The following is a 26,895-nucleotide window of genomic DNA, read 5'->3' as shown; positions in this document are numbered from 1 at the left end:
CAGTTTGCAGCTGCAGAATGAGACAAGGGGCTGTGTGTGGGGCTGTGGCACTTTGTACATGGGTGGAACTGTGTTTCCATCAGCAGTGGTTGTGGCAATACCTGTGCTGAGCGTATTTTTGAGATGCTTCGGTGATTCTGCTCTTTGTTATGTGCCCAGCTCTTTCCTGTTGACAGTGACTAAATGGCAGAGCTGAGGGGCTGTTGAGGGGCCTCTGTTATTAGTGTGATTGAAGTCTAGAATGACGGAGGCCTGCATAGCATAACACAGGTGTTTTTCATATTTGACAGGCATATATGAGCCCATTGCATGATTCTTCATTGGTATGCATCCTTGATTAAATTTGCTGTTGGGGAGGTGAATTTAATAGCTCTGCAAATGGAGACCCAAACGGAAGCAGAGTGCAGCTCTGAGGGTTTTGTCAGTTCACATTGATTGCTAAGTCCTGAAATTGGAGCAGTGCAGTAACTGAAAAATTAATCAATTAAAATGGAATATCATTTGGCTCCTAAACAAAATGGCAATGGCCCGATAGTCTCAAATCTTTGTGGATGAATAGGCAGTGAGTTTTTCCACTATTAGAAAACAATGTTGGATGCTGCAGGGCTGAATGCCTAGCAGAGAAGATGTCTGAATGAAGAAGGTCTTATACAAAGGGAATAATTTTTGTAATAAATCATGGATGTATATGTACCATTGCTGTTGTCACTGCAGAAGGAATGTCAGTACAGTCTTTGGGGTAGATCTCATTGCTTCAAGCCTCCAAAATACATGTTTACATTGTGAGCTGAAGGTCATTCTTGAAATTCTCTAAGAAACCAGGTCATGATTCAGCAGTGGCATAAGCTATATTAAGTCACTCTGCCAAATGTCACTTTGGTTGTTGGTTTGCAGACAATTTGCATTTTCATGTTGAGCCTGTCTAACTCCCAAACAATACATCCTCCCTAAAGCTTTTCTCTGTGATATTCAAGAGCTAATGTGAGGAGGAGCTGTGTGGAGCATTGGGGCAAATTACTTGACTCGTCACGGTCAGATCCTGTTCAGGTGTCATCTCCTGGGAAGACAAGGTCCATGCAGGCTCTGGGGCTGTGGGCCAGCCTCCAGAAGCAGCATGGTACTGGGCCCAGCTGGCACAAAGGCAGGAAGGAGTGTTGCTCCTGAGGCCACACTGTCACCCGGCTCCATCTGCAGGATGTGCGGTGCTTCTCACCTGCCTGGTGCAGCTACCTGTGAGAGGTGTGGCACGGTCAGTCTGGTGATAAACAGGGGGAGGGAGGAGGGATTTGGTGCAGAACTGGTTTATATTTAAAATCGTGACTGTTTGAGCAAGACCTGCTAACAAAAACACATTAGGGAAAAATCTTTCCTTGTTGGAAGACAGGGAGAAATTCCCACCTCGTGCTGTGGGGCTGGCTTTGTCACTGGTGGGGGTGTGAAATGTCCTGAGGTGTCCCTTTGTCTTCCTGGCTCATCCGTGCATGTGCACAGTATTTTTGTGAGCGTGAATGATGGCTAGTTGCGAAACCTCACTATTTTATTCTTAATCTTCTAATCTCCATTTAAAGCTCTAACTCTTGAGGATGAATGATTAAAAAGGCACTTTAGCTTCCTTTCTCTAGCCTTAGCAAAAAGCCTTTACAGCGTCATCTTGAAGGCAAAGAAAATGAGCCCCAAGCTTAACATAATTAAATACTTTAATACTTTGGTGAGTGGTGCCCGCTTCTCAGTGCCAGCTGACCTCTGCTCATCTCTTAGGTAACCAGTTCACTGCTTACTATGTTAGCAGCATGTGAGGCCTGAAGTTGCTTTTCCCTTTTCTGTGAAAATATCTGTGGCAGCATCTGTCACTGCAGACAGTTGTGATTCAGTGGGAGGAAAGGGCTGAATGTAGGTCACTCGAGTTCAAAGGGAATAGATTAGTACATCAGCAGGGCAGGCACATACCCGGGTTGTGTCTGTGCAGACAGTGTAGGTGCAGGAGTGGGCAGAGAGAGATGCACTTTGTGTGACTGATGATTTATGAAGATATGGACGACTCTCATTTGAACTGTCTTGTTGGCTGTTACCAGGTGACCACGGGGGTATCACCTTGATACCGAATGCTATATGTCAGCCTGTCTTGATACAGGTGCTATAAATCAGGGTTCAGGTAACACCCAAGTGGCCACTGAGTATATTGTTCCTTTTCCTTCTTTGTTTTCCTAGTTCAAAATCACTGGGAAACCAGAGGCATTCTTTGAATATTTAAATGTCTATGAGGACAGGGATATTTTTCCAAAAGAAAAAAATGCTCCTTCACATAGCACCTTTTATACAATGAAGGACCTCAAAACATGCTTTTGAAGATTGGGTAGGTATGACCTTTAGCAGAGCAGTATCCCTACATACAGTAAGGATGGCTTTTGCTGAGATTTCCTGTGTGATACTAAACAGATGTCTGAATGCAGACAGCTTCTTGTCCATGTGACCATCTTCTCTGTGCAAAACCTTCATACCCAGAGGCGCTGTGTCCCGGGCTACCTGCTGGGATCTCTTTCTGACAGTGCTGCTGCTTTGGTGTGGGTGCCAGTATGAACAGCCAGTCCCTTAGGTATTCAAAGAGTGTGCTGTCCTGTCTGTCTTCTCCCTGACACCAGATGTTGTCATGGATATTTATGGATACAGGGAAATGTGCTTGGAAAACAAGTGCCATTTCAGGGAACAGCAACCCTATAGACCTCACACTCCCCTCTTGTGCTGGTAGTCAGCAATTTTGAAAGCCATCCACTCACTATTTCTCATGGGGTTTTCCATGTTGTTTTTCTCCTGGAGTGGAATACAATGGCATAAAGGTTTCTATGTGCAAAAGTGGCAGTGTTCATGTCACCACAAAGTTTGCTGAGTAGGGAACAAATGACATTATTCCAGGGTATGAGATGAAGACTGAACAAACGTGGAAGCCAGATGCGTGTGAGTCTGGACGTGTAGGTGTTTATACAAAATCAATGTATGTAAATATCGTAAATATATTAAACCAAAAAATTATATTGTACATTTTCATAATAGACATCTGTGTGCATTAGACTTCAAACTGAGGGAAGGAAAGCACCTTGGCAACTGCATTACCTCATCTGGGGTCTGAATTTCTATGGTTCTGAGCAGCCTCATTTCCTCCAAGCTGTTTGGAAGAGAGTGCCCTCAGGCATCTGTCTTTGAAGCCCTTTTTGCTTCCACTGCTTTGCTTTATTCAACATTCCTGAAAATGAAAGACCAGAAGAATAACTTAGGATATCATGTCCCCTCCCTGCAGTTATGGGCAATGTCTTCCTGCCTCTGGGCAACTGGGCCAGAGCACCATTGAAGGTATAAGCCTTGTTGACTGCTGAAAGTCTCTTCAGGATTGAACAGCTGGGTCAAAGATAGACATACTTGAAGAAGTCATCTCCTTATGCTGTGTGCTATATCTATATATACTGTATCTGCCTTGGCCAGCAGCAGAGCAGGATAAACAATAATATTGTGCACCTGTCACACAAGAGATTGTATAATAAATTCCAGCTTCTCAGGTTATCATTCTACGATGACTATACATCAGGACTGTATTGAGAGGGGAATCCAAGTTGGCAGGATTTATGCATTGATTGTTAATCTTGGTGGGCATGGAGAGAGGTCAGGTGGTGTGGAAGGCAGTCACTGCATGTGGAAGTCGCTTCTTTGCGCACAGTGTGGTGCTGAGCTTGTGTAACCAGCACAGCAGCAGGTACCCCACGCTCTTTGGGGCTGCTGTTTGCAAAATGAATGGCACTGATGTGTGCTGGAGTGCTGGCACTTGCGCACTCTGTGTTACTTTTGGCCGTCCTCCAGTTGTCAGCCCATGCTGCATTGCATATCCTTGAGAGCTGGGCAAAGTGATCCAGCCATGCTTCCTGGAAGCTTCTCTTCCCTCTGCAGACAAGGACATGCGGGAGCTGGATGAAATTTTACGGGAAGGATGCTTCTCCTCAGAGACACTAAAGAGATGGCTAAGTAGGATCATTAGGCAGAGGTCCCATGGCTGCCTCAGAAGCGAGACTGCAAGTACTTACACATGAAAGCAAGGAGTTGGGAATGTGGTAGGACAGACATCAGCCTTCTGTGTGCTGAGAAGTTGGATGAGGGTATCCGAGAATGACTGCTCATGACAGAGGCAGTAACTTAATTACTTAAGGGGTTTTTTTTGCTAATTCCCCCCACTGTTTTGCTCTCTTGTATTGCTTTCTTCCCTTAAACTGCCCAAAAGGCCAGCAGTCAACCAGCAGTCTTCTTGAAGGTTAGTAACTAAACCTTGTCCATCAACGCACTGTTGTGACCTGTAAGTCAGCAACATCCTGTTTCTAAACTCTTCGCACCAACAACCCATGTCTGCTTGTGGTGGTAGCTTGTGATGTTCACTTAATCCATGCTGTAGGCGATAACACAGAATACATTGTGCCATCTTCTGTATCTCTTGGAGGAGATACATGAAAGTTGCATCCAAAAATTGCTGGTCGAGGGGAGAACATTGCTGTGGAAACAAACCACAGAAATGTAGTTGTTTCTCATTTCTTGTCTTGTATAGAATTTCCACTTTTGTGGGTCAGATTCTTGAGGACACTTTCTTTATCAACAACTCAGTGTCTGGCAAAACTGTGAGGGAAGAAAAAAAGAAAAAAATAGAAAATATTTGGTGGAATGACATGACTTTCTAGTCATGAGGCAGGCATAGAGAGAAAGGACTTCTCAGGGCAACACCAGAAGAGAGCTGAGGTGCAAGTCCTGCAAAGCTGTCAGGGAATTGCCTCTGCGTGTACAGAAGGGAAGAAATGCCCCGAGACTATGGAAAAGAACAGAGAGGTGGAGAGGCACTTTGGGCAAGCATCAGTACTGGAAAGCAACCCCAGCAGACTACCTCTGTTTCTCACTTTTGCCATCCCTTGGCACCTACAGCTCTGTCACAGGGCCTGGAGAAGCCCTGTGAGCTGGTGACCATGGGCTCTTCTCAGAGGGCATTGGAAATAGCCCCTGCTGGGCATCCACTGCTGGTCTCCAGTTTGGAACTGGCAGCAGGCCTCAAGATTGCCCAGTGTTAATGGCAGTGGAAATTGTTTTGGTGACCAGTTAGGTGCCATGGGAGCTGATCAAGTTGCTTTACTCTTTCCATTGCGTTACTCCAGTTTATGCAAGCTACAAATGAAACATTCAAATTGGTCTCTGGGCTCTGCTTTCGGCACTTGCACTTCTCAAAGAACAGCGATGGTTCTATTTAACTGTGGTAATTTTTATTAAAATTTCATAGTAGAAGTTCCATAAGTGCATGCTTCCCAAACCACATTTAAAATGCTTCACACAGTTTAACAAATCATGAATAAAATAGGCCCTGTGCTGTCAGGCACAGGCTTTTGCCTCTGAGGACTAGGAACAGTTTTTTGGAGAACTGTACAGACTATTTCATGAGACAAAACAAGAGCAATGTGTGCGCTGGGATTCCTAGCGCGGACTGGAAATGCAACACGCCCTCTGAAGCAAATGCGTTTGGCAACAGGCATTTAGCTCATGTGATCTTCCAGGTTCAGCCCATAGAGAGTGGCTTGCTCCCTCGGGATTTTTTGGGAGTCGTTGCGGCTCTGAGTCCTGCCCTGTGATCTGTGCCAGTCACAGCCCATCCATGTGGCAGCTGAGCAGCGCCCGTCTCTGTAGCATCCCCAGGCACTGCTGTGCTTCCCAGCATCTCACTGCTGTGCTGGCTTGTCCCCTCTGGGACTTTTCTTCAGGTCCGTGGGACTGTGTGGTGTCACCGAGACACACAAAGCAGTCACACGCAGACAAGAGATTCTCGCAAGGCAGAGGTCCTTCCGATTCCAGCTCACAGCTGAGAGAGCTGAGAGAAGGAAGAGCCCCTTTGTTTATTTTTTTACTTTTTATACATTTGTGGGTCTAGCAGAAGATTGGCTTTTTGGGGTTTCCACCCCTCAGCCTCAGTGGCCCGACCAGTTGTCAGTTACAATTGTTTTCAGGTTAGAAATATGCAAACAAAGGACAGAGAATGAAAAACAAAGGATTTGTTTATGTTACATCTGTGGAAAAAGGTAGAAAACTGCTCTTAATATTGTACAATAACTAAAATGATCTGACTCCATTTAAGAAAATCAAAAGGCTCAGAAAAACCAGGGTAACAGTGTGGAGCATGTGGAGTGAGCCTGCAGAGAAATGTCACACCATGCAGGCCCCAGCAGCACCAGTGGGGTTTGCAGGGGTGAACTGGCTCTTGCCTTTGGGTGAGGATTCGCGTAGCCAGCAAGTTTGTATCTCAATATGCTGTGTTGGAATTTGCATTAAACCAGTTCAGAGGAGAGAAAGCGGCTGGGGCGGGGTTGGACGTGCAGAGCTGGCTGGGAGGGAGGTGCCGGCAGGGTTGGGGCTCATGGCAGTGACAGCATCTGAGGCTGCGGGGTAAATTGAAGGGGGGCCTCAAGTGGAAAGAAGGTTTGGTGAAGTTGTTACTCCCTGGCTTGCTTTGTGTCCATATTGGTCAACTAGGCCTTCCTGGTCAGTTAGGTCTTCCATGGAAATACTCTTAGTGGGGATGGCTTGGAATTGATGCTTTACGCTTCTGGGGTTTGACAGAGCTGAGGCAACTGTGAAAATGAGCTTAAAACAAAGGAGAAGCATGGCACCTCCTGCCCCATTTGTTGTACTGGCACTAAATGCTTGTAAGACGTGCAAGAGCTGCAAAGTATATGCTCTGTCACATAAAACTGCTGCTGGACTAATTTCACAGTAACTGTAAAATGATTAATTGCACTTACCTTTGAGAGTTTTGCACATTCCTTACTCTAATTAAGTGGTGATTCCTCATGACCCCTGGAGTATGGTTATTCTTTTTGAATTTGGCCAAGCCTGCTGTTAAAAAAATGTACCTTGGGACCCCGAATTCCTCAGCTCTGGTTTTAGTGGCTGTTAGCTCGATGTGGCAGCTGGTGTGCCTGTGTCTGATGGCGGGCTGTGACAATGCACAGAGATGAATGGCGCTGTCTCTATTATTGTCTTGCCATTTCACAAGGAATCAGCTCTAGAGGAATATCCCTAGGTTAGTCGAGAAATGAGGCTCTCAAGTTTTCATAGACATGCATGGCATTAATTCCTTTACCTTAATCCCTCGCTTACAAAGTTAATTTTGCTATTTAAATAGTTTCTGGTCTCTTGAACCATGTCAAAACACCAATTAGAATGTGCTTTCAACAGCAGAAGAGCACCTGAGTCCATTCTGTCACTGAAAGGAAAAATCATATGTGAAAATGAGAAATGGTGAAATAAGATTAGAAGGGTTACAGTATTGCCTGAAATTTTGATATGTGATTTTTTTTGGAGGTCTCAGCAATGTTTGGGACAAAACTTAATTTGTGCAAACTGTTCGCTAATCCCTAGTCTAGACACTCACATTTCCAGTGCCTATTCATCTTTATTTCTGCTTTCATATAGCTTTTTTTTTTTTTTTTTTTTTTTTTCCTTGATCTATCACAGACCATCAGTCATAAGGAGCTGGGCTCTTCTGCTCCCCTAACTTGCCCTTGTAGTTCCAGCCCCAAGCATGGGGATATAGGGTGTGTAACTATGTAAAGGACCTAGGGGTGTGGACTGTCCTGTTGGTAGGGCAAAAGTCTTGACTCTGCACTCACCTGTACATAATGTGTCTTTAATATACTACATATACTAAAGCTAATACCTGCTTATATTGACTTCTTCCTGAAGTGAGAGGTGTTTAGGTGAAGAGACAGGAAAAAGGGGAGTAGACATTAGTCTGCCTTTCTCACAGGGTTTGGCAGGGTTTCATACAGAAGCTGTACTGTTCCTGTCAAGTATCATTTGACTTCACAGCAATAAACGTCCTGTAGTGCAATGTCTACGTTCTAGGAATATAATCTGTTAGAGCAAGTCAGTCCTTGAAGAGAAGCTTTATATTCATGTTGTCATGCTGGTTCATAGCTGTCTAGGCTCCACTCAGGATTGTATTTGCTCTGCTTTGTTAATCTGACTTTGCTGCCGTGTGGTTTGTAATGAGCTGTAATGTCTAGGGCTTTTCTGAGGAGTTGCTACCGTGCTTTCTATGCCATGTTTTGTGTCAGCACAGACTTGGTGAACAGTAAAGGTCTGCAGTGCCCTTATTGAATTGTTTTTACTGTTTTCAGATGTATTTTCCATGTGTTGAGATTATTTTGAATTCTAATCCTGTTACCCAATGAGACTGACATTTTTTCTGGATTTCCTGTGGATTTGACAAACATACTGTGTCTGAATATCCAAGGTATTTATGAAAATGCTGAATAGTGCTGGATCCAGAAGCCCTAAGACCTGCTCTTACCCCTCTGCTCTGACAGTGAACAGCTAATATGCTCTGCCAGTAGCTTTCCAACCAGTTTCACCCATTCTGCAGTAGTTTCACCCAGACTATTATTTTTCTAGCTTGCTAATGACAGCATCTTAACAGCTCCTACCAAAAACATTATCAAAGTCAAGGTGTATCTGTCTCCCGCTTCTCCATACCCTTGAGCCTGATTACTCCATCACAGAAGAAAATTAGACTGGTCTGACATGACTCGGTCTTGACAAATCTCAGTTAGCTCCTATTTATTACCTTCTTATCTTCCTGGTGCTCATAGATGGATGTTTGGTTACTTGTTGATTATCTATTGATTAGCTGCCTTTCTGGAAGCTGCAGCCAGGCCCTCCTAGCTATCATCCTCTGAATCCTCTCTTTTCCCACAAAGAGATACTATCTGAGATAATACTGCAAGTGGGACTTAACTGACAATCATTTCCCAGTGATCTTTTACCACTTTTTGATGTGTCAGTAATGTGAGAACCACGGTATCTAGAAGAATTACCCCTTGATAGTTCAAGCTGAAATATGTCATGGCTTTTAGGGCAATAAAGGGCCTTCCTGTCCATGCCCACTCCCCTGGGCTCTCCTCTCCCTGCCCGTGGCCAGGACCCCGGGGTCTCACAGCCCCTGCCCCAATGATGCTGCAGCAGGGCTGCTCTCCAACCCTGCCCAGCCATGGGCCCTGCCAGAGGTGGGTTCTCATCCTGTCCTTCCCCAGGGAGCTGCCTGATTCCCAGGGGTGGGGCTGCCCTGGTGCCCCTGCCCCGGTGCACACTTCTGGCTGGGGCGTAGGATTGTCCCCGGCTGCCAGATCCTGCTCCCCACTATAGGGATCCCAACCCTCGCACTGTCCTGGGAAAAATGTCTCCTGAAGATGTGTTGTCATTTCCAGCATTTTCTAGATTGTTCCTGGCAACATAAACCAAAAACAGCTGTTGCTTTTACAGGACTTGACAGAGGCAGGAGATAAGTATCAAAGGGCAAGTGAGTGGCTACAAAATATTTAAAGGTGTATGATAAGCCAGGCTTTTGCTTCAAAACAGAATTGTTTTCTAGGACAAAAGGAAAAAAGGAAATTGAAGCTGAGTTTGAGAAAACGCCTTGTATGATTTACGGAAAGAAATTACTTCAGTTTTTAGAGGTATGGAAGCAATTATTTTCTCCTCATATTGAAAATACAAATTCTAGGAAGATTCTAGGCAGCAGGCTGTGCAACCAGCCATAAAAGTAGTCAAGATGTTCCTGTAACCCAGCACCGTGCCCATGATGTGGTGGTGGCTGCAAGGGGCAGAGGGGATGGCAGCAGCATCCCTGGAGAAGGGGTGGCAGAGCAGGGCACACTCTGCGTGGAGGGGCAGAGCAGAGGTGGACTCACCCAGTGGAATGTGCATACGTGTGTCCTACACAAGGGCAGATCCATAAACATTGGCTTAGTTGTGCAGTGGCTGAAGGAATTTCTCAGTGTTGAAAATAATAGCTTTTCTTTTTTTCTTTTTTTTTTCTTTTTTTTTCCCCATGAAAAGATGTTTGCCTCATTCTTGTATGGTGAGAAAAGGAAATCTTAGCATCAGGCTAACTTTGGCTGTATAAGGCATAATTTTATGGGCCACCCTCTTTTTTTTTTTTTTTTTTGACTTAACTCATCTTCTCTCCAAAAGGAATAGTTCTAACCTTTAATTTCTCTTCATCCTCCAGTAGCTTCCTTCCAGATACGGACTTGACAAAGCTGGTGCTCTGGCCATGGCTGCTGAGCTGTCACTGATTTCCTATAACTGCTCACTATGGTTTCAGTTTTCTCTGTCCCATTTGCAGTGCACTCAATTTGCTCCATTTCCCATCTCAGCAGACGGAGTGCAGGGTTTCATTTGAGCAGTCCATGGGGATGCTCAGATCTGTAGCCTGAGTGGTCACGGTTCATTTGAAATCCATCAATGTACATCAGTAGTTCAATTTATTTCTTCTAATGTTCATTGTCTTGCGCTTCTCTGTGCTGAAATTCATTTGCCATCATCTCATCTGACTGTCTGGTTCTCCTAGGGCTGTCTGCACTCTTGTCAGAGAAAGTTGCAGAGATGAATGTTCTTCTAAGCACTCTCCTGCTTAAGGAATTTGGTGTGGTGTTGGGTCTCTTGAATTCTCTCCCAGCCCACTAGGATGGCTCAACCAACATGCTGTGTGATACTGGGGACCATTCTCTGGTTTCTTGCCCTCTGCAACTCCTAAAAGGAGACCTTTAGGAGAGGAAGAAACGTGATCAAGCCTAGTATTAGAGAGTACCCAAGCTATTTCACATAAAAGGGTCTCAACATCTGGGGATTATCTAGTGCTTTGAATGAGATATATAAGTACTGGTGTCTGACTTTTGCAGCAGTTTTAGGAAGCTCTAGCACTCTCTTGCAAGGCTGGGAGTTTTTTGTCTTCTTCCTTATTTGGTTTATCAAACAGCTACCGCAGACAGTTGGTTAAACTACTTTTATTGTATAAACAGTCTTGATTGCTTTATAAGCAAATATTTTTAGGGTTTGTAGGATGTTTTCAAACAGAATCATGGACCTAAGAGAGGGCCAGAGCTGTGCCTGTCCACCCTCCTGATGATCATAGTGAATGGTTTTCAGGTGCTGATATTGTACTGAGTCTGTGGCCTGGGAAAGTTAGAGGAAAGTTAGGAGAGGAGAGGGGTGGCTCTCGTATTTTAACTCTTGTGGGGTACCGGGGACAGTCATGTACAGCTTTCAGCTGTATCACGGACATCTGTGAGGCTGGGCAAGTCTGAGCAAGGCACAGCAGGGCACCTATTAAATCAGCTGCCTCCATGTTTGCATGTGGTAGTGATTGTTCAAAGGCTGAAAGTGCTTTTCCTCAAAATACGGTGTCTCAGCCACCTTGGCTGGAGACTGCTCTCAGACGTTCATTGCCTGGAAGGATTTCCAAATGCCTGCAGTCTCACACATTCTGTGTAACAGGTGCTAAAGGGAATTTGGCTCTGCCTGAGCCATCAGGAACAGCAGCTTTCATCCCAAGCTCCGTCAGTAAGGATAGGGAAGCCTGCAGTTTGCCTCAGAGATGGCAATTTCAACACCCTATCTGTGAGGACTCCCGCTTTCCTTTCCAAGCTCTTGCCTATCCCGCCTTCCCCAGATGCGTGGCAATGCCTGAACTTATTACCTCTGTCTAAACGTGGGCCGGCTGCTGTCTCTGATGCTCTGGTGCTTGTCTCTGCTCTAGATGACGAGGGCTCCCCAAGGAGAGAAGAACAGCCGGCGGGGTTTTGACGAGAAGGCTTACCTGTCCTCCAAGGTGCTGAAGGCCGGAGAAGACCCCTACCGCCAGCACGCGTTTAACCAGCTGGAGAGTGACAAACTCAGCAGCGACCGGCCCATTCGGGACACCAGGCACTACAGGTACGCGGCAGCCCCCGCCGTGAGCCGTGGCTGCTGCTCGCCGCAGGGAGTCCCCTGCTCTCCAGTGTAGGTCTGCAGTGCTGGCAAAGGATATTTTGGGTTTTTCTCTGCCAGCTATGGTCCACTGTTCCGCTGAATTTCACGGTTCACGTGGAAAGGTCTCAAATGCTCAGAGAACCTTGGCTGATTCAGTCCCAGCTTGAGACTTTTCTAACATCTCTTTTTCCAGGTCCAGGCATCATCCTGTTTTAGCACAGCCCCTCCACTGCAGCTTGGATTGTTCATTGGGCAGTTGTTTTTTGTCCAACTGCTCCCACACTCACGGATTCCCTCGGCATCCTTCTGTCCTGGCTGCAAAGTACACCTTTGTTGCAGCCTTGCTTTAGCCTGGTGTTCCTCACCTGCTGTGCCCTGCCTGTCTGAATCTGGTTTGATTCATTCCAGCCTGAACATCACCGGATGAGGCTGCTGGGGTAGTGATGAAACTGACATGCAAATACATGCAAATTTGTGTCTTGCAAAGTGCTTGTTGTTCTGTCCTTGTTTTGCTGAGGGTGTATTTATTCTGCTGAAAAAAATCATCCTTAAATTGCTGATAGTGCTTGGGTAACTATTTTGTAATTTCTGGAGTACAAAAAGGTAATGCTTTAGTACAAAATAGTTCTTGAAAACTGTAGGTTTAATAGTAATAGGATAGCATACAATAGTCTACATCAGTCCTGGACTCTATCTAGAACTATCTATGGTTCTAGGTATGGTTGCAAAGCAACGTTTCACAGCTGCTGGGAGCAGGAAACCAGGCATCTAACTTGGTTGGAATTGTGAAAAGAATGCCAGGAGACATGGAGCTTTGTGAGCCTGCCAGCACTGCCAGCCCTCAGAGTGCTTTTTAAAGGCAATCAGTCAAGACCATGCTTGTGGGATCCAAGTGTTGTGCTGCTCTTCTCCAGCATAGTGTTTGGGAATAGCTTCCTAGTGACTCAAAGGCAATGGTGCCATGATCTGTGTCGCTGACAGGTCTCCCTGCCATGCAGAATTGCTGTTTTTCATTAATCTGCTGTCGTGGCCTAAACCCAGCTCACTTCAAAGGTGAATTATGGTTTATTTTGATCTGTGATAGCCTGCAGTGCATGCTTTTTATGAAGGGCCTGATCTGGACACTTCAGTCAGAAGAGCTAAATGTAGGTGATTCCCTACAAATGTATAGCCATTTCAGAGCCAGCTTTTCAAGGATTCCCTTGAGTAATGGAGAGTCCAAAGTAGTAAATAATCAGAACAAATAAACCTATTTCCACATTTTTCCCCTTTACAGGGGGCAATTTGGGAATGAGCAATCTGTGTTTCACTCTGTTATGACAATATTGGAATAGTTGCTGGGATGGCAACTCAGGATGAGGACTTCAGCTGATTCAAGTTAGATTGTGGACCTGGCTCTTTGTTTAAGGAATGGGGAGAGTCTGTAGTTCGCTAACATATCAATTTTTCTTCAGGCACCCAAGCCAGAACATGGACATACTTGACTTCACATCCTACAAGCTCCTTCTGACGTAGCATATAGCTGTTTCTTTGATCCAAAGCAAAGAGAGGGTCAACTTTCAAGCACAAACCTTGTCCTTGTCCTCAGTGATGCTGTAGTAATGCTAAACTATTGGGAAGACTTCCCCAAATAACACATACATCATCCTCTTCTTCTTTTCCACTTCCTGATTCCTTAATACATTTTGTATGCATTACATCATGGAGCTATTTTGAAACAACAATAAATACGGTCAGTCTCAGGTCTGTTCTTATGTTGTTCACTTTATCAGGTTTCTCTATATGTTTGAAAATTGCTATGTGAAGCTGCTGTGTCCTTAATAAAACACTTCAGTGAAAAAGTCATAAGCCAGTAGGATTGAACATTATGGTAAAAACAGTAACAGTTTAGCAATACTCATAAAAGAATGGTCAGTAAATGTGGAAGTACAAGTAGTGGGTCTAAGAAGCAAATTGCATTCCCTCTCAGGATGTCGATTCAGTCTATGCAAAGCCTTGAGCTGTTAAAAGTAGGTGTGGTTTCTTCATCAGGCAGGAAATTAGAGCAGACTGGCTGCAGTTTGGCACTGTCTGGAAGTTAAGAAGGCAGACGCTTTAGGGGAGCAGGTCAGCCCAAAGCAGCTGTGCTTAGCATCTGCCAGAACTGGATTCACGATTCACATCTGTGAGTTGTTCCCCTCACAGAAACCTTGTTCTCCACAGGGAGAAGCAGCCTGGTGCGAGTTAATCCTTGGTTCTGAGTGTGAGAATGTGTGTATGTACCTAACATTGCAAAGTCAGGTGAGAAGACAGAAAGAATTGCTCTTCATTGCCAGCGGGTCCATTAGTGTTGAGCCTCAGCAACTCCCCAACACAGATCACAGAACTAGCTAGTGTTTTCCTTCCTATGAAGTTTGTGTCCAGAGGATTTGAAGTGCTTTATACAGCAATGCCTGGGTGTACCAGCTCCGTGCATCCTTAGCTTGTCCGTGCCCTGTGCAATCACAGGTAAATCCAGGGACTAGAATCCACGACTGAAACTTAGTTCACTGTAGAACCCACATGGCCTCCTTGGCATGCAGCTTTGTCAGTTCAGGTATCACAGCCTCCAAACATTGATTTTCAATAACCACAGTTCTTTTTAAGCTCTGCCAGCCATGGTGCAGGGGCTGCTGAGGCCTCCCTTGCTGCAGCTCAACTGCTAATTCTGATTTTAGCATATAACTCTCTTTTTAGAAATTCCAGGTAGGCTGCTGCAGTGGCGACTGCTGGGTGATGTTTGGCTCACACTTGTGCTCTCCCGTGCTGCAGGTGCACTTCTGTGCGCTATGACCCTGACTTGCCAGCCACCAGTGTCATCATCACCTTCCACAATGAGGCGCGATCTACCCTGCTCCGCACGGTGAAGAGGTGAGTTCACCCGGGGTGCCGGGCCTAGGTGGTGCAGTCTGGGAGGGCTCCGGTGGAAAATGAGGCATTTTGCAGCTGCTGGACAAGCAGGGTGGCTGCAGTTCCCCAGGTGAGAGCGTTCTGCTCTCAGGATGGCCCACTAGGACCAGCCAGAGGCTTGGATTGGCATTGTGGGCATATCTGCAAATGCAGAGCGTATCTGCAGTCACCACTGCGTGGCTCCAATCGGGGGAATCACGAGCAGCAAGAAAGGGCAGCTGGGACTGCATCCACATGCGAGAACAGTCTGTGTGAGCTTGGCTTGGGAGAGTGAGGGGGGACCCAAGAGAAGGCTGTGTGTTGCTAGGTGCAGCAGAGGGAGGGACCGTGTTCCATAAACAGAAGGAAGCAGGCAGCTCCCAGCTAGGGCACGTGTTACAGGTGCTGAGGCTGGCTCAGGGCGGGCAGCAGCGTAGCTCTCGAGTCTCTCAAGCGCAAAGTGGCGAATGAGTCTCAGGGAGACCGAGTCCTTGCTGGTAAATAGTTGATGAACCTGATGGCTCACCAGGTGCTCTCTGGGGCTTTGCACACAGCTCCTGCTGAGCCTGCAGGGCACTTGCTATCCTCTACCAGTGTCTCCTCATATCTGAGTATCAGCAGTGGCCAAATCTAGCTAAGTAAATAGGTGGCATAGGGTCTGTCAGCAACCCCAAATAGATGGAGGCTTGCAGTTATCTACACCACAAAGTGATGTTCCAGCTGTTCCTTCACTGCCCTCTTCCATCACCCGCACAGAACCCAGGGAGGCTCTTCTTCCTTTAGTTCCCACAGAAAAAAAAATGCCCTCTGACTTCTCTAACTTATATAGGTAATTTCTCAGAGGGTCTCTGAAGCCTGCAAGCAGGCCCAGGAGCAGCCTGTTGAGGCTGAAGGGAGAGTGAATTGTCTGTGTAGCAGTTTGAGCTGATGGTATCACTAACAGGAATGCATTATTCATCATTGCCACTTCTTCCCTTGACAGATCCTGTGGACCTAAAGAAATGTGCTATGTGAATAAAGAACAGGCTTTTTCCAGCTGGCCTCATGTCTAGAAGGCTGGCTTTCTGCCACCAAGTTTGGTGCTATTGTGTTTCCAGAGACCTGTATATATTACATTGGCACAATTTGTCTTTTTATTTCTGTCATTTTCTTTTCATTTGAACAGTACAATGAGTTCTACAGAGTCACTGTCCAGAAAACAGGCAGACTTGTTTGGAATCATGGTGCTGCTAGGGCAGCTGGAGGAGATTTCTGCCTTTTCAGTCACAGGTCAGACAGTAAATAGGTGCTGAAAACCATAGTAGTATGTCCTACTTCTTCTTGTCCTGGAAAGCCCAGAACTGGACACAGCACTTAAGATGTGATATTACCAGTCTCCCAGATGTGGTCTCCTGCAATCAGAGCCCCCAACAAAGACCTTGAAAAGTGGGTGACCCATCTTTTCACATTGGTCCCTGCAATGCTGCTGTCACTGGAGTGGTGCTGTTGTGGGGAGCTGGCTGCACTCTGCTATGTATGGTGTAGTGGATGGAATTTCCTCACAGACCTGTGGCTAGAGCTGGGGTCTTCATTGCCAGACTGTTTGCAGCCAGTGCATGTGATGGATTCACTCCTCCCTTAAATCACACCAGAAGCGTCGATAATTCAACCCTGTCTCATGAGAGCTCCTGAAGGCTGAATTCTCCTTGGGCTCTACAGTATTTGCAGTGCCACACAACCAAGCATTGGCTAGTAGCCTCGTCTTTGAGCACTGAAGGTTTGACTAGCACAATACAGGTTCACGTCATGGCTGCACTGCTAGAAGAGGCATAGACACAAGTCTGACTTACAGGTTGACACTGATGTTATAGAGGGATTTGACAGAGCTCTGCAGGGCCTCTTCTGTAACCTGAGAGTCCCATCTTTCAGCAAAACTCACCTGAACGTGCCAGGCTGAATTACTGCTGTGAGGGTAATTGTTGCTCAAGTCACATACACAGTCAGTGCACCAGTACTATGTAATTGCTTTGCATCCCTGGCACTTTGGGATAAGTCAAGTATCAAAGGGACAGGACTGTTCTGTTCTGTTGGGTTTATGACCTGGCTGTGAGTCTGCTGAGGACCACAGTGATATTAAGCAACAGGAAGCGTATAATTGCACTGCCTGCTTACCTGCTGACTAGTCAGGCTTGCAGCTTGTCATTATTTCTATATTGGCAAGAGCTTTCTTAAACCAGGTAGAGCATGATTATTTGGATAATTAGAATGAGCTATTTGAGATGCATCTGGTGAAAGTTAAAATATGATTCCACTGTTATTATGGGCCTTTTCCCAAGTTCAGTTATCATGATTACACTGTGGGGATGCTGTAAGAGAGATGGGTGTGAAGGAGGAAAACTGATGGAAATGAGCAGCACTTTTCTATGTCTGAAAACATTTTTAGAGGTGTAATCTTTTGAGGTGAGTAGAAAATTATTACCAGTTGAAATTTTCATCAGTGAAGTCTTTGCAAGTGTGGCTTTTGAGTGTCTGAATTTGAGCAGTGAAAAACCAGCCATAAGACTTTGGGAAATTCTAGCATGAAGTACATGAAAAGGGTACTGGGGTTGAACTGATCTTAAACCCAGAGGGAGCCCCAATGTGCTCCCCTGAGCCAGATAGTGGCTTACTGCGAGGTAACTCAATGAAGTGGCAATGCTGGTACCAAAAGATCTTGGGAAGTGATCCAGGGATGGTATTTCTGCATCACAGGCTTATTTCAGGGTGATCTAAACCTGGCAGCTCTAGGAGCCAAATCCTCATCTGCACACCTTTCTTGCTAACCTCACATGCACATGTGAACACATGGACTTAAACGCCACTGGCAGCTCAGCAGTTGCCTACTTCTCCCCCCTGTCTCTGAAATCTCTGCTGCTGGGTGGAAGCAACAGGAATGATGTCCTGTTGTTCCTTGAGAGTGGGAGAAATGTTTGTGTATTGGGGGGGGGGGGAATAGAGGAGTCACCACGAGGAGGAATAATGTCTTCCCTCAAGCACCCTGTTGCTTGTCCCTCCTGGTTTTCAGAGGCAGCATGGGCTGCATACCTGCCTTCTAGTGTGGGCTCCAGCCATATGTTTCCAGTGTAGAGGGAGACAACTGGTTAAAAATATCCAGCAAGAGTCTAAAGAAGGGGAATGGGGGGGGGGAGAAATCAAAAATGGGCTATCAGACAAAACCTGTGAACATACCAGTTCAAATGGCTTGTTGCTGGCATTCTTAGTCCTGCAGGAGATGTGTGTCAGTCAAGAGCTGCTTGCGTGCTTTGATCTCTTTTCCTTGCTAGGACATAGCTGTCACTCTCAAATCAGTCACTTGCTTGGCATCCTGTTCTCCTTCAGAAACAACTGTCACTTAAAAGGCATTTTATATGATTGATGTCTATGCATGATTAATCATTAAGCCATACTATCACTTCTGCTGCCGTGACTATTCTTGCAGAAGAAAAAGTCAAGTGCTTTGTTGTTTGGTCCCTCTCTTTCTGATTTCAGAAAGTCCTTATTGCAGGGACCTTTTGGTTTTCATGCAAATGTAAAGGTGAATTATCAGGCTCTAAGTCAATGGATTTGAACAGCTGTCGGTGGTTCAGTGCCTATGCAGACGGCCTGTAAAAATGCTGATTAAGAGAATGCTGTTGTAATGCTAGAGCATTTGGTGTAGCATCTCATTACAATGACAATTTAAATAATGGCAAAAAAAAAGATATTATTTTCGACCAAAAAGGAAAAAAAAGATACCCTTCTGCTAACATCCAGAATAAACAAGATTATCTGTGAGCCCAGGGGGGATGGACAGAGGAGAGCATTCGCAGTGCTGATGTCACGTTTGTGCAAGAGAGTAAGGACTCTGATACTGAAAGAAGGAAGCTGTGAGAAAAAGCAAAGGAGACGGGGAATCCACGCGATGAGGAGGGAACATTCCATGTTTCTGCTGTAAAAGGCAGTTTGGATTTTGGAATTCTAATAGTACATTTTTCTGCCTAAAAGTGTTTGTCATGGCAGTCTCTGCACCTCAGTGAGGGGAATTATTAGGATTACTGTGCTCCTTGTTAAAAAGACAGGGACAACAAAGTGCAAAGAAGATTAAGTACCTTTCCCAAGGATCTACAGCAAGTTATTGCAGAGCTGAGAGAAGAACAGGGCAGTGTACAATGAGCTGTGAACTCCTCAAGGGATATGGTCTCCCTGCTGGGGAATCAGTGGACAGGTAAAGAACAGAGACCAAAACAGGGCTTTTTCACCAGTTACGTTGAGTCGAAAGTCCTGAAATTTGTGGAGAAGACATGAGCATTGCCAATAGTCAAGCTAGTGGAAGGAGGTGTAGAATACCATTTTGCAGCCGTTATACTGCAGAATGTCTGGGTTGTTTTGCATTGTGTCTGCACAGACAAGAATTTCAGTTCAGGTCAACCTTGTCTGTAAAATATGCAGATGATGGTTGTGCTGGGAGAAGCTGCACTTAGAACAGCACAGGAGCATCCCCCCCCCCACCTCCCACCCCACCATGCTAGGGGATCCAGGGAGACATAAGCCAAGAGAAGCAAATGAGATTCGGCATTGGAAAATGCAGACTCAGTCATCTAGGGACATGAAAGCTCAAAATACAAATACTATCAGAGGCGTATAAAGCAATGTGAATCTGAAATAGTGTGGGATGTGATACTGAGCAGCAGAACAGTCAGAATTTTGCTGTATGAGAAAGCAGAAAAATCTTCCAAACTGAGGGAACTTTGGCTCTGTATGCAAAGCCATCAGTGGTGTTACTTAACAAGATGGCAGTTTATTTCTCTACACCTTCATTTCTGGGAGTATGGGACTATTCTTGTTGTCTGTTTCCTATATAAAACAACCACAACAACAGCAACAGAATCCAAAAGAGAAATTTTTCTCCGGTATTTCTCAAACGAGCAGGTGCCACTGAAATGAGACAGGTTGCTAGAACTAGGAGGACAGTGTTTGCAGCTCTTTTCAGTATTAAAATTTGCATAACTGCCCTCTTCATTGCACTGCCTAAGCATCACTGAGCAACCTTGTTCAAGTTAATGAGGACCTGCCTGTGCACAGAGGTGTTGGAGGAGGCTTGAAGGGGGAATATGTTGTGTGATGGTAGTAAAGCCATGGAAAAAGAATTCAAGCATTTTAAATGAATGAGACTGATAAAGAAGTCAGAACTGAACTGCTCAGACTCCAGAGTACCACAATGCTTTGACGTCTGAGGAGGGCAGAATCTTCTCTCTGCTTTCCTTGAGTGTGTCCTGCAGATGCAAGCTCTTTGCAGATCCAAGGGTATTACATGGTGTGGTGCAACCAACCTGAGAAAAGGGGGTGCTTCCAGCAAGTGTGGTGCTGCTTTGAAAGGCAGACAGGTAACCAGCAAGAGACGGGAAAAAAAATCCAAATCCAGAATGTTGACAATACTTCCTTCCAAAGAAGGGAATCGGTGAGAAAGCCCGAGCAAGTTGTAGCTGTTGCATTGAGATAGAGCTCCTCGCTGGGAAAAGTGGCAGCTCTTTATGCTCTCCAGCAGTGATGACTTTTACCCCGAGGCTGGCAGGTGGGAATGACCATCAGGCTGCCTCGGGGCAGGTGATTCTCTCCATTTCACTTCTGTTTAGGGGCAGAGCATGCTGCAGCATCCTTTGCTAGCTGCCCCAGGCATGTCCCACAGTCAGCTCCTGGCTGTGGGTCCTTGTAAAGTCTGGCTGAGAAGCCATAGCTCTCTGGGATATTCTCACTTGTAGTTTGGGCCTGCCTGTGAACACTGTTACAAGGGCAAGGTCACCGCTTCCACTTTACTGGAGTTTGATATTCCTGCTGTAATGCATAGCACAGCAGATTTCTCAGTCCTAACATTGTCATTATTATGGCAGCTCACAAAGTGGCTTTTTCTTTCCTGGGTCCCTGCAGTGTTCTGAACCGCACCCCTCCCAGTCTCATCCAGGAGATCATTTTGGTAGATGACTTCAGCTCAGATCGTAAGTTTGGACTTATTTCCTTTACACTTATTTCTTCCCTTCTGTTTTCCCATTTTTTGTTTGCTCTGTTGAGTCCTCCTCCCTCACAGATTCCCTCTTGTCTGTGTGCAGGAGAAAAGGAAAAGAAAAGATGTCTGTGTTTAATGTCCGTGCATGGCAGAGGCCAGAGCTTCTTCCTCTCTTTTTCTTTCCATTGGGTCTTCCTTTTCTGTCAGTGTGGCAGTTTTTGCTAGGTCGCCAGAGATCTCTGTTGAGTTGCATTATGCACCATTTGGTGAGCTGTTTAGCAAGATATATATGTAGCAGTGGTATACATGAGCAGAGCAGGTACTTACAGACCACGAGGTGAGAAAAGGATGCAGTGGAGTGTACAGAAAATTGCTGCCTGGGGTCCTGCAGGCAGGCCTAGGTGGGACTGGCTGTCTGCCCCCGTGCGCCTGGAATCCCAGGTGTCCCTGTGGGAAGCTGTGGCAGAGTTACTGCTTTGGGCAGCACCATATTTTCTTCTGCAGCTTGGCACAGGGATGGAGTGTCTACTGCATCAGTTCCACCAGACCTGCAGACTGGAGGCTCTGGAGTCTTTCCATCTGTACAGTTGCTCTTGCTCCTGGCTGTTGTGTAGTAGTTGTGAGGTGGTGGGGACAGAAGACTTCTTGCTTCTCCCATGATGTGTTCTAGATTCGAGGACAATCTAGTTATGTGCCATTTATAATAATGGATAATTACTCCTCCAGAACACTTTACAGATAGCTGCGAATGCCCGCCTTGGCCTGCTGAGGTAAGGAAGCGATGCTGTTTTGATTTTGAAGCTAAACGCTTATGTAGCTTTGGCCGCAAAAAAAACTCTTTTAAAGGTGGATGCTGAGATGAGGGATTTAAGTTTCTGAGGGCCTTACAGTGTGTGTGGAATAAGTACTGAGCTGTGCTCAGCTGTTTAATTTCAGTGTTTCTGAGCACTTCCAACAAACAGTCCTAAGTGTTCCACATTCTGCACCTAAAAATTCAGTTCTTACTGTTCCACATCAACTGTGATGGATTTTTGGGACCTGTTCTGCACAGGATTCAAACAGAAAATCCCATTTAGGCTCTTCAGTAAATAGAAAGATTTTTAAAAGGCTCCATCCTGTCACAGATGTTATTTTTTCACTGGCAGCTGATATTTGTGGATGTAGCTAATTCCTTGAGACACCTTCATGTGTCTGGAGACACTTCAGCACATATTTGACACTTTCCTTTAATACCTGCCTCAGTTTCTCCATATATACTCAGAGTCTGTCATCTCTGGCAAGTAGCTACAGGCAGAGTGAAGTGCTCCACTCCTGCAGAGTGAATGACTGAATAAGGATTCTCATACCTGGAGCTGTGACTTGGCAAAGATAAGAGCATTGCCTTCCCTTGTAGCAGAGTTCCAGCAAAATCTTGGTGCTCTATAGGTCAGTGCACCTGCCACTTCCCTGGGATGATGCAGCATCAGCCAAAGTGCCGATGTAAGAGCAGTATTTCAGATGGCACGTATCCTTGAGAATGGAAATGCTTGTACAGGAACGTGCTAAGAGGTGCACTTTGGCTAAGGGCCTTGGCATTCTCCCCAGAGTGCTCAGTCTGTGGGAAGATGACAGCAGGAAGAGGGAGCATGAGACATGGAAAGGAATATGGAATAAACATGGAAATTGGGGTGAATTTGATGGAGCAAGAAAAAAGAGCAAGTTAGAAATTGCTGTTCCTATGACATGTGCTAGAGCAGGAATAGAGAGGATGATGGAGAACTAAAGACTCAGTGCTCACTGGTATCTGGCTGGAGGAAGTAACTCTTCCTCTCCCTCACCTTCCCTAGAAAATGTAAATGAGGGATGCCAGGAGTTTCTGGCAAGCTGCCAGCAAAGCCCTTGGTCAGGCATCCATGCGTCAATGTGATGGTGTCTCCAAGGAAGCAGGTCACATCCAGTGGCCTTTATTAAATAAATTCAACTGGAAACTGCCCTGAGCACGAATGGCAGGAGTTGCCCAGCTGAGCCTGAAGGCAGAGAGAGTGGATAAGATCACTTGATGTTACAGAACTCTCCTTTCCTTGCCTCTTTGGTGATTTGCAGTCCTGCTTCCCTGTGTTCCCTCCATTTCATTGTGCCCAGTGCCACGCTGCCAGCACATGCCCCATTGTTCTTGTGAAATGCTGGGCAGGGGAGATGGAGGCCTGGCTGCTCAGAGGGCTGGGAAACACGGGCTCAGCTGCCTGAGGGGGACAGCAAGCAGGCAGTGCTCTTCTGTGCACTCTACAGACAACAGGACTGAGGCCATCAGGCTGATTGATGTGATGTTAAGTGAAAACAGAATTTCTCCTCCCATGGAGAAGCAGGAGGACAGTTAATTGGGGTTCTCTGTTGAAGCCAAATAATTCATGCATGTCTTTTTTGCCTTCCCCTAGCTGAGGACTGCCAGCTCCTTACCAGGATCCCAAAGGTCAAGTGTCTACGAAACACCCATCGAGAAGGTAAGTGTGGAGAGCTTTCTAAGAACAAAGAGTTTGCCTGTTTTTCCACACACCCCTGGTTGCCTCCCAGCTGCTTACGTGTTGTTTCTTAAAGTTTGTTTTTTCAGTGTAAGCATTCGGAAGCTCAGTGGAGGGAGAATGCAGCTTATCAACTCTCAGGCTTCAGGAGACTCATGTAATACTTGAATAATGAGAACTGGCGTCCAGAGGCCTTGGCTAGAACAAAGACCACATTTTAAGACCTTTATGAAAAAAGATACAGATAAAAGTCTTGTCCTTTTAAACACAAGCTAATTCTTGCACTTTCAAGTGCAAGATAACAAGCTGTGTAGGTGGCATGGGAGAAGGAAAAACAATCATGTATCTATCATAAAGAGATACAATTAAGGAACATTTTTTCTCATATCTGCTACATGCATAAATGACTCTGACTTTCCCAGCTGCTCTTTCATTTGACTCACATGCGCTGGCTTATTTCTAGAGCTGTCAGTGCACAGCAGGTTTGGAGGGAGGACCTAGAAGGAAAGACAAAAATGACTGTTTAGTTCACAAAGAGCATCCCACATAGTAGGATGGTCTGTAAGAAGGTAAGGAGTAATCTGAGAGCCAGGCTGATATCTCTGCAGGGCAGAATAAAGGGCAAATGGGAACAAAGCAGATAAGCAGTAAGGAAGGCAAAAAGCAGAGAGCAGAATTTGGCCATGGGGAATTGGTGGTGGAGGCAGCAGGGTGCTCAGTGGGAGAGCGAGTGAGCAGGCAGCAGCCAGGTGTCTGTGGGGAAGGCTGGGAAGGGAGGAGCAAGGAGCCACGTGGAAGCTCTGTCATGGACAGAAGTGACAGGAGAGGTCATTCATTGTGTGCTGGGAGGGTCCATCTGACTGTCCCCAGGGTATGCCGTGCTCTGAGGCTGCTCTCTGCTCCCGATAGAGATGTGATATAGGAGAATCACCTGCTCTTCCCCTGTAATGGACACACGAAGTATTTTTTCTGAAGGAGGCTCAAATGTTTCCTTTCCTGACCTTCCTGCTCCTTTGCTGCCCCTTTCCCCTCGTAGGGCTGATTCGCTCTCGGGTGCGAGGAGCTGAGGTGGCAGCTGCTGACATCCTCACCTTCTTGGACAGTCACTGTGAAGTCAACAGCGAGTGGCTGCAGCCGATGCTTCAGAGAGTGAAAGAGGTGAGCGCCTGGCCCTGCCCTGGGATGGATGGAGCTGGCCTGTCCTGTGCCACTGGATCCTCTGCCCTCACATGCGTCAGCAGAGCTGGGGAGAACTAGGCCTGCCAAGCTGCTCCTCAGGCAGGCTGTTACAGAGGAAGGTACAGCCTGAGCTAGGTGGGCAAGAGATCCCTGATGGGATTCTGTTCTGCCAGAGTGATAAGGCAGGTGGTGCAGAGTGAGGGGATGCAATGCTGAACGCTGGAACCAGCAATTTGTACCTCTTGTCTCCTGCAGGCATTGTGCTTCCTCAACCTGTTCACCTGCGTGTAGGACAGCCCCTCGGGCAGCATACATTGTGAAATTTCTCCATGGTTTCCATCTCTCTTGCTGCTGGACCCTCCCCTCTGCCTTGTCACTGCTAAAATTTTCCTTCCATTAATGTTCCCACTGAGCTGCCACCATACATCACTTGCATACAGGCAGCTTCCTATCACAGAGAAGCTGCCTGTGAGTACAGGGATGTCCCTTCGATGGTTCACTTGGCAAAGGATTGACGTAAGGCTGGAAGGATGAAAATGAGGCAGAAATATTAGCAGCTGTCACCCTGACGGCGCTGTAGAGCTGGAGGGGGAGATCATTGTCCTGGTTTAGGGCAAATTTGGGAGGAATTTGACCTACTTCCTACATTTCTGTTGTGCATCCTATTTCAGGTTGCAGTCTTGCCCTAGCCAGTCCTGGCACAGATTGGTTGGAGTAGTGGCTGGCACACCAGACTGCCAGATCGCAAGCTGGGCAGACACACTCTGGCTGGGCAACCATCACAGCTCAGAGGGGAGAAAACATGAATTCTCTTACCAAGGATGTCCCATCCTAGCCACGTGTGGTACCTGATGAGGAACTATTGCAGGGCACAAGATGAAGGTTTGATAGGAAAGGCACGGATGCTGGCAGCTGTCCAATAACAAGGTGCTGTTTCTGGCATTGCCAGCTCAGTGCCATCTTACATGTCAGCTGTCACAACACTGTCTTTAATGTCCTGTCTCATGATGCTGAAAAATTTTCAACTTCTACTTGCTAAAAAGATTGCAAAAGAAAACTGTAAATGTCTATATGCCTTAATGGCAATAAAGTACTCACAATATCTTGATATTATAATGAATACAATGTGTCATATGTATTCATACGTATGTTTTCACTATGAACCTTTGATGTGGGGTCTTGATTCATAGTACTTCTTAGGAAAATGCTTTTTTAGGGGTTTGATAATTTCTAGGCTGATGATAATGAGTTAATTCAAGGATGGTTGAGCAGACAGTGTGCTGTCAATAGATATCAAAAGCAAGCACAAAACCCTTGGGACAGTGATTGATGCCCAGTGACTTGGGCAGGAAACATAGAGCTGTTTCTTAGCAGCATTCCTAGGTGCTGGAGTCCAGCTCCATTCCCCACATCCAAGGAGTGCAGCTGCTAGTACCTACCATCTCCACGTTTGGATTTTGTGGCCACAGATCCCTTGCACAGCTACCAGGACCATATTGGAGGAACCAGACAAAGATCTACATCTGCAAGTTTGTGTTTCCTGATCTCTGGCAGCTTTGCCAGACACTCAAGAAAGCCTGACTCTGTTTTTTTCCTCCTTTCCCTCTCTCCCTCAGGATTATACTCGAGTGGTGAGTCCAATCATTGATGTTATCAGCCTGGATAATTTTGCCTACCTGGCAGCATCAGCAGATTTGAGGGGAGGTGGGTATCATGTACGGCTTATGTAAGTTGGACCTGAGGGATCATGCATGATAAATAAGATGTGTTCTCTTCAGCTTTCCAAGACAACACAGTGATGACCTTTCCTTTTCTTATCTGTCTCTTTTTCTCTGCAGCTTGCAAAGTCAGATCTTTTGAAGAGTTAAAACAAAACTCAGCTAGTATTTTCCTCTTGAACTTGAATCACTGTCATAACATTTAGCAGTTTCAGGACTTAGTTAATTGGTTAAATATCTAACTGGTTAATGGGTTAAATAGCCTCACTATGCTACATGTACACTGGAGTCTGACAGACACTTCCAGTTGCTGCTTTGATCTGCCAGGCTATCTCATGGCATCTTCTGAAAAGCATTTACACCTCTCCCCTCACAGCTGAACCCGCTGCAGCTGTTCCTGTGTCCACCCCGCTTCCTGGTGCCCTTCTACGTCTTTTATGGCTGGGGCTCACTTCTACGATGCTTGTCAGCCAAAGGCTATCTGTTCTTTGGCTACCCTTAACGATGGTATACAGTTAGTGACTGTGCTGTGCTCTACCATCCACCACAGGCAGGCTATAAGTACATGGTAGTCTTGAAAAACAAGGTGGTTACAGTGATCTGCAGGCCTTTGTTCCCAGAATATATCACATCCCACGAAGTCCTTTATTAAAGCCTCATGACTCTGGCAGACAGGGTTTGCCTTTGGTAAAACAAGGTGACCAGGATACAATTGCATCTCAGCCTGACAACACGCTCCTGAAAGTGTGGAGTGAAATTGAGGAGGGATCTGTAATGC

General features: G+C 46.0%; 1 protein-coding gene across 7 annotated transcripts in view; it reads left to right on the top strand.

The window, feature by feature from the left end:
• The window catches only part of GALNT16 (polypeptide N-acetylgalactosaminyltransferase 16), an 82,689-nt gene that overhangs the window by 34,088 nt on the left and 21,706 nt on the right, over positions 1 to 26,895 (top strand). For 6 of the 7 annotated variants that reach the window (XM_040068009.1, XM_040068010.1, XM_040068011.1 and 3 more), the window contains 6 exons: positions 11,606 to 11,781; positions 14,608 to 14,706; positions 20,647 to 20,714; positions 23,137 to 23,202; positions 24,257 to 24,378; positions 26,016 to 26,103. In XM_040068009.1, the coding sequence (XP_039923943.1) occupies positions 11,606 to 11,781; positions 14,608 to 14,706; positions 20,647 to 20,714; positions 23,137 to 23,202; positions 24,257 to 24,378; positions 26,016 to 26,103 (619 nt within the window). Of the gene's footprint in view, positions 1 to 9,458; positions 9,522 to 11,605; positions 11,782 to 14,607; positions 14,707 to 20,646; positions 20,715 to 23,136; positions 23,203 to 24,256; positions 24,379 to 26,015; positions 26,104 to 26,895 lie in introns of those variants that run through there. The other variant, XM_040068012.2, reaches the window with a different exon arrangement.

The sequence above is a fragment of the Hirundo rustica genome, chromosome 6 (genome assembly GCF_015227805.2).
Source record: "Hirundo rustica isolate bHirRus1 chromosome 6, bHirRus1.pri.v3, whole genome shotgun sequence".
Classification (NCBI taxonomy): domain Eukaryota; kingdom Metazoa; phylum Chordata; class Aves; order Passeriformes; family Hirundinidae; genus Hirundo; species Hirundo rustica.
The sequence above is the reverse complement of the archived record's forward strand: the minus strand, read 5'-3'. Positions and strand labels throughout refer to the sequence as shown.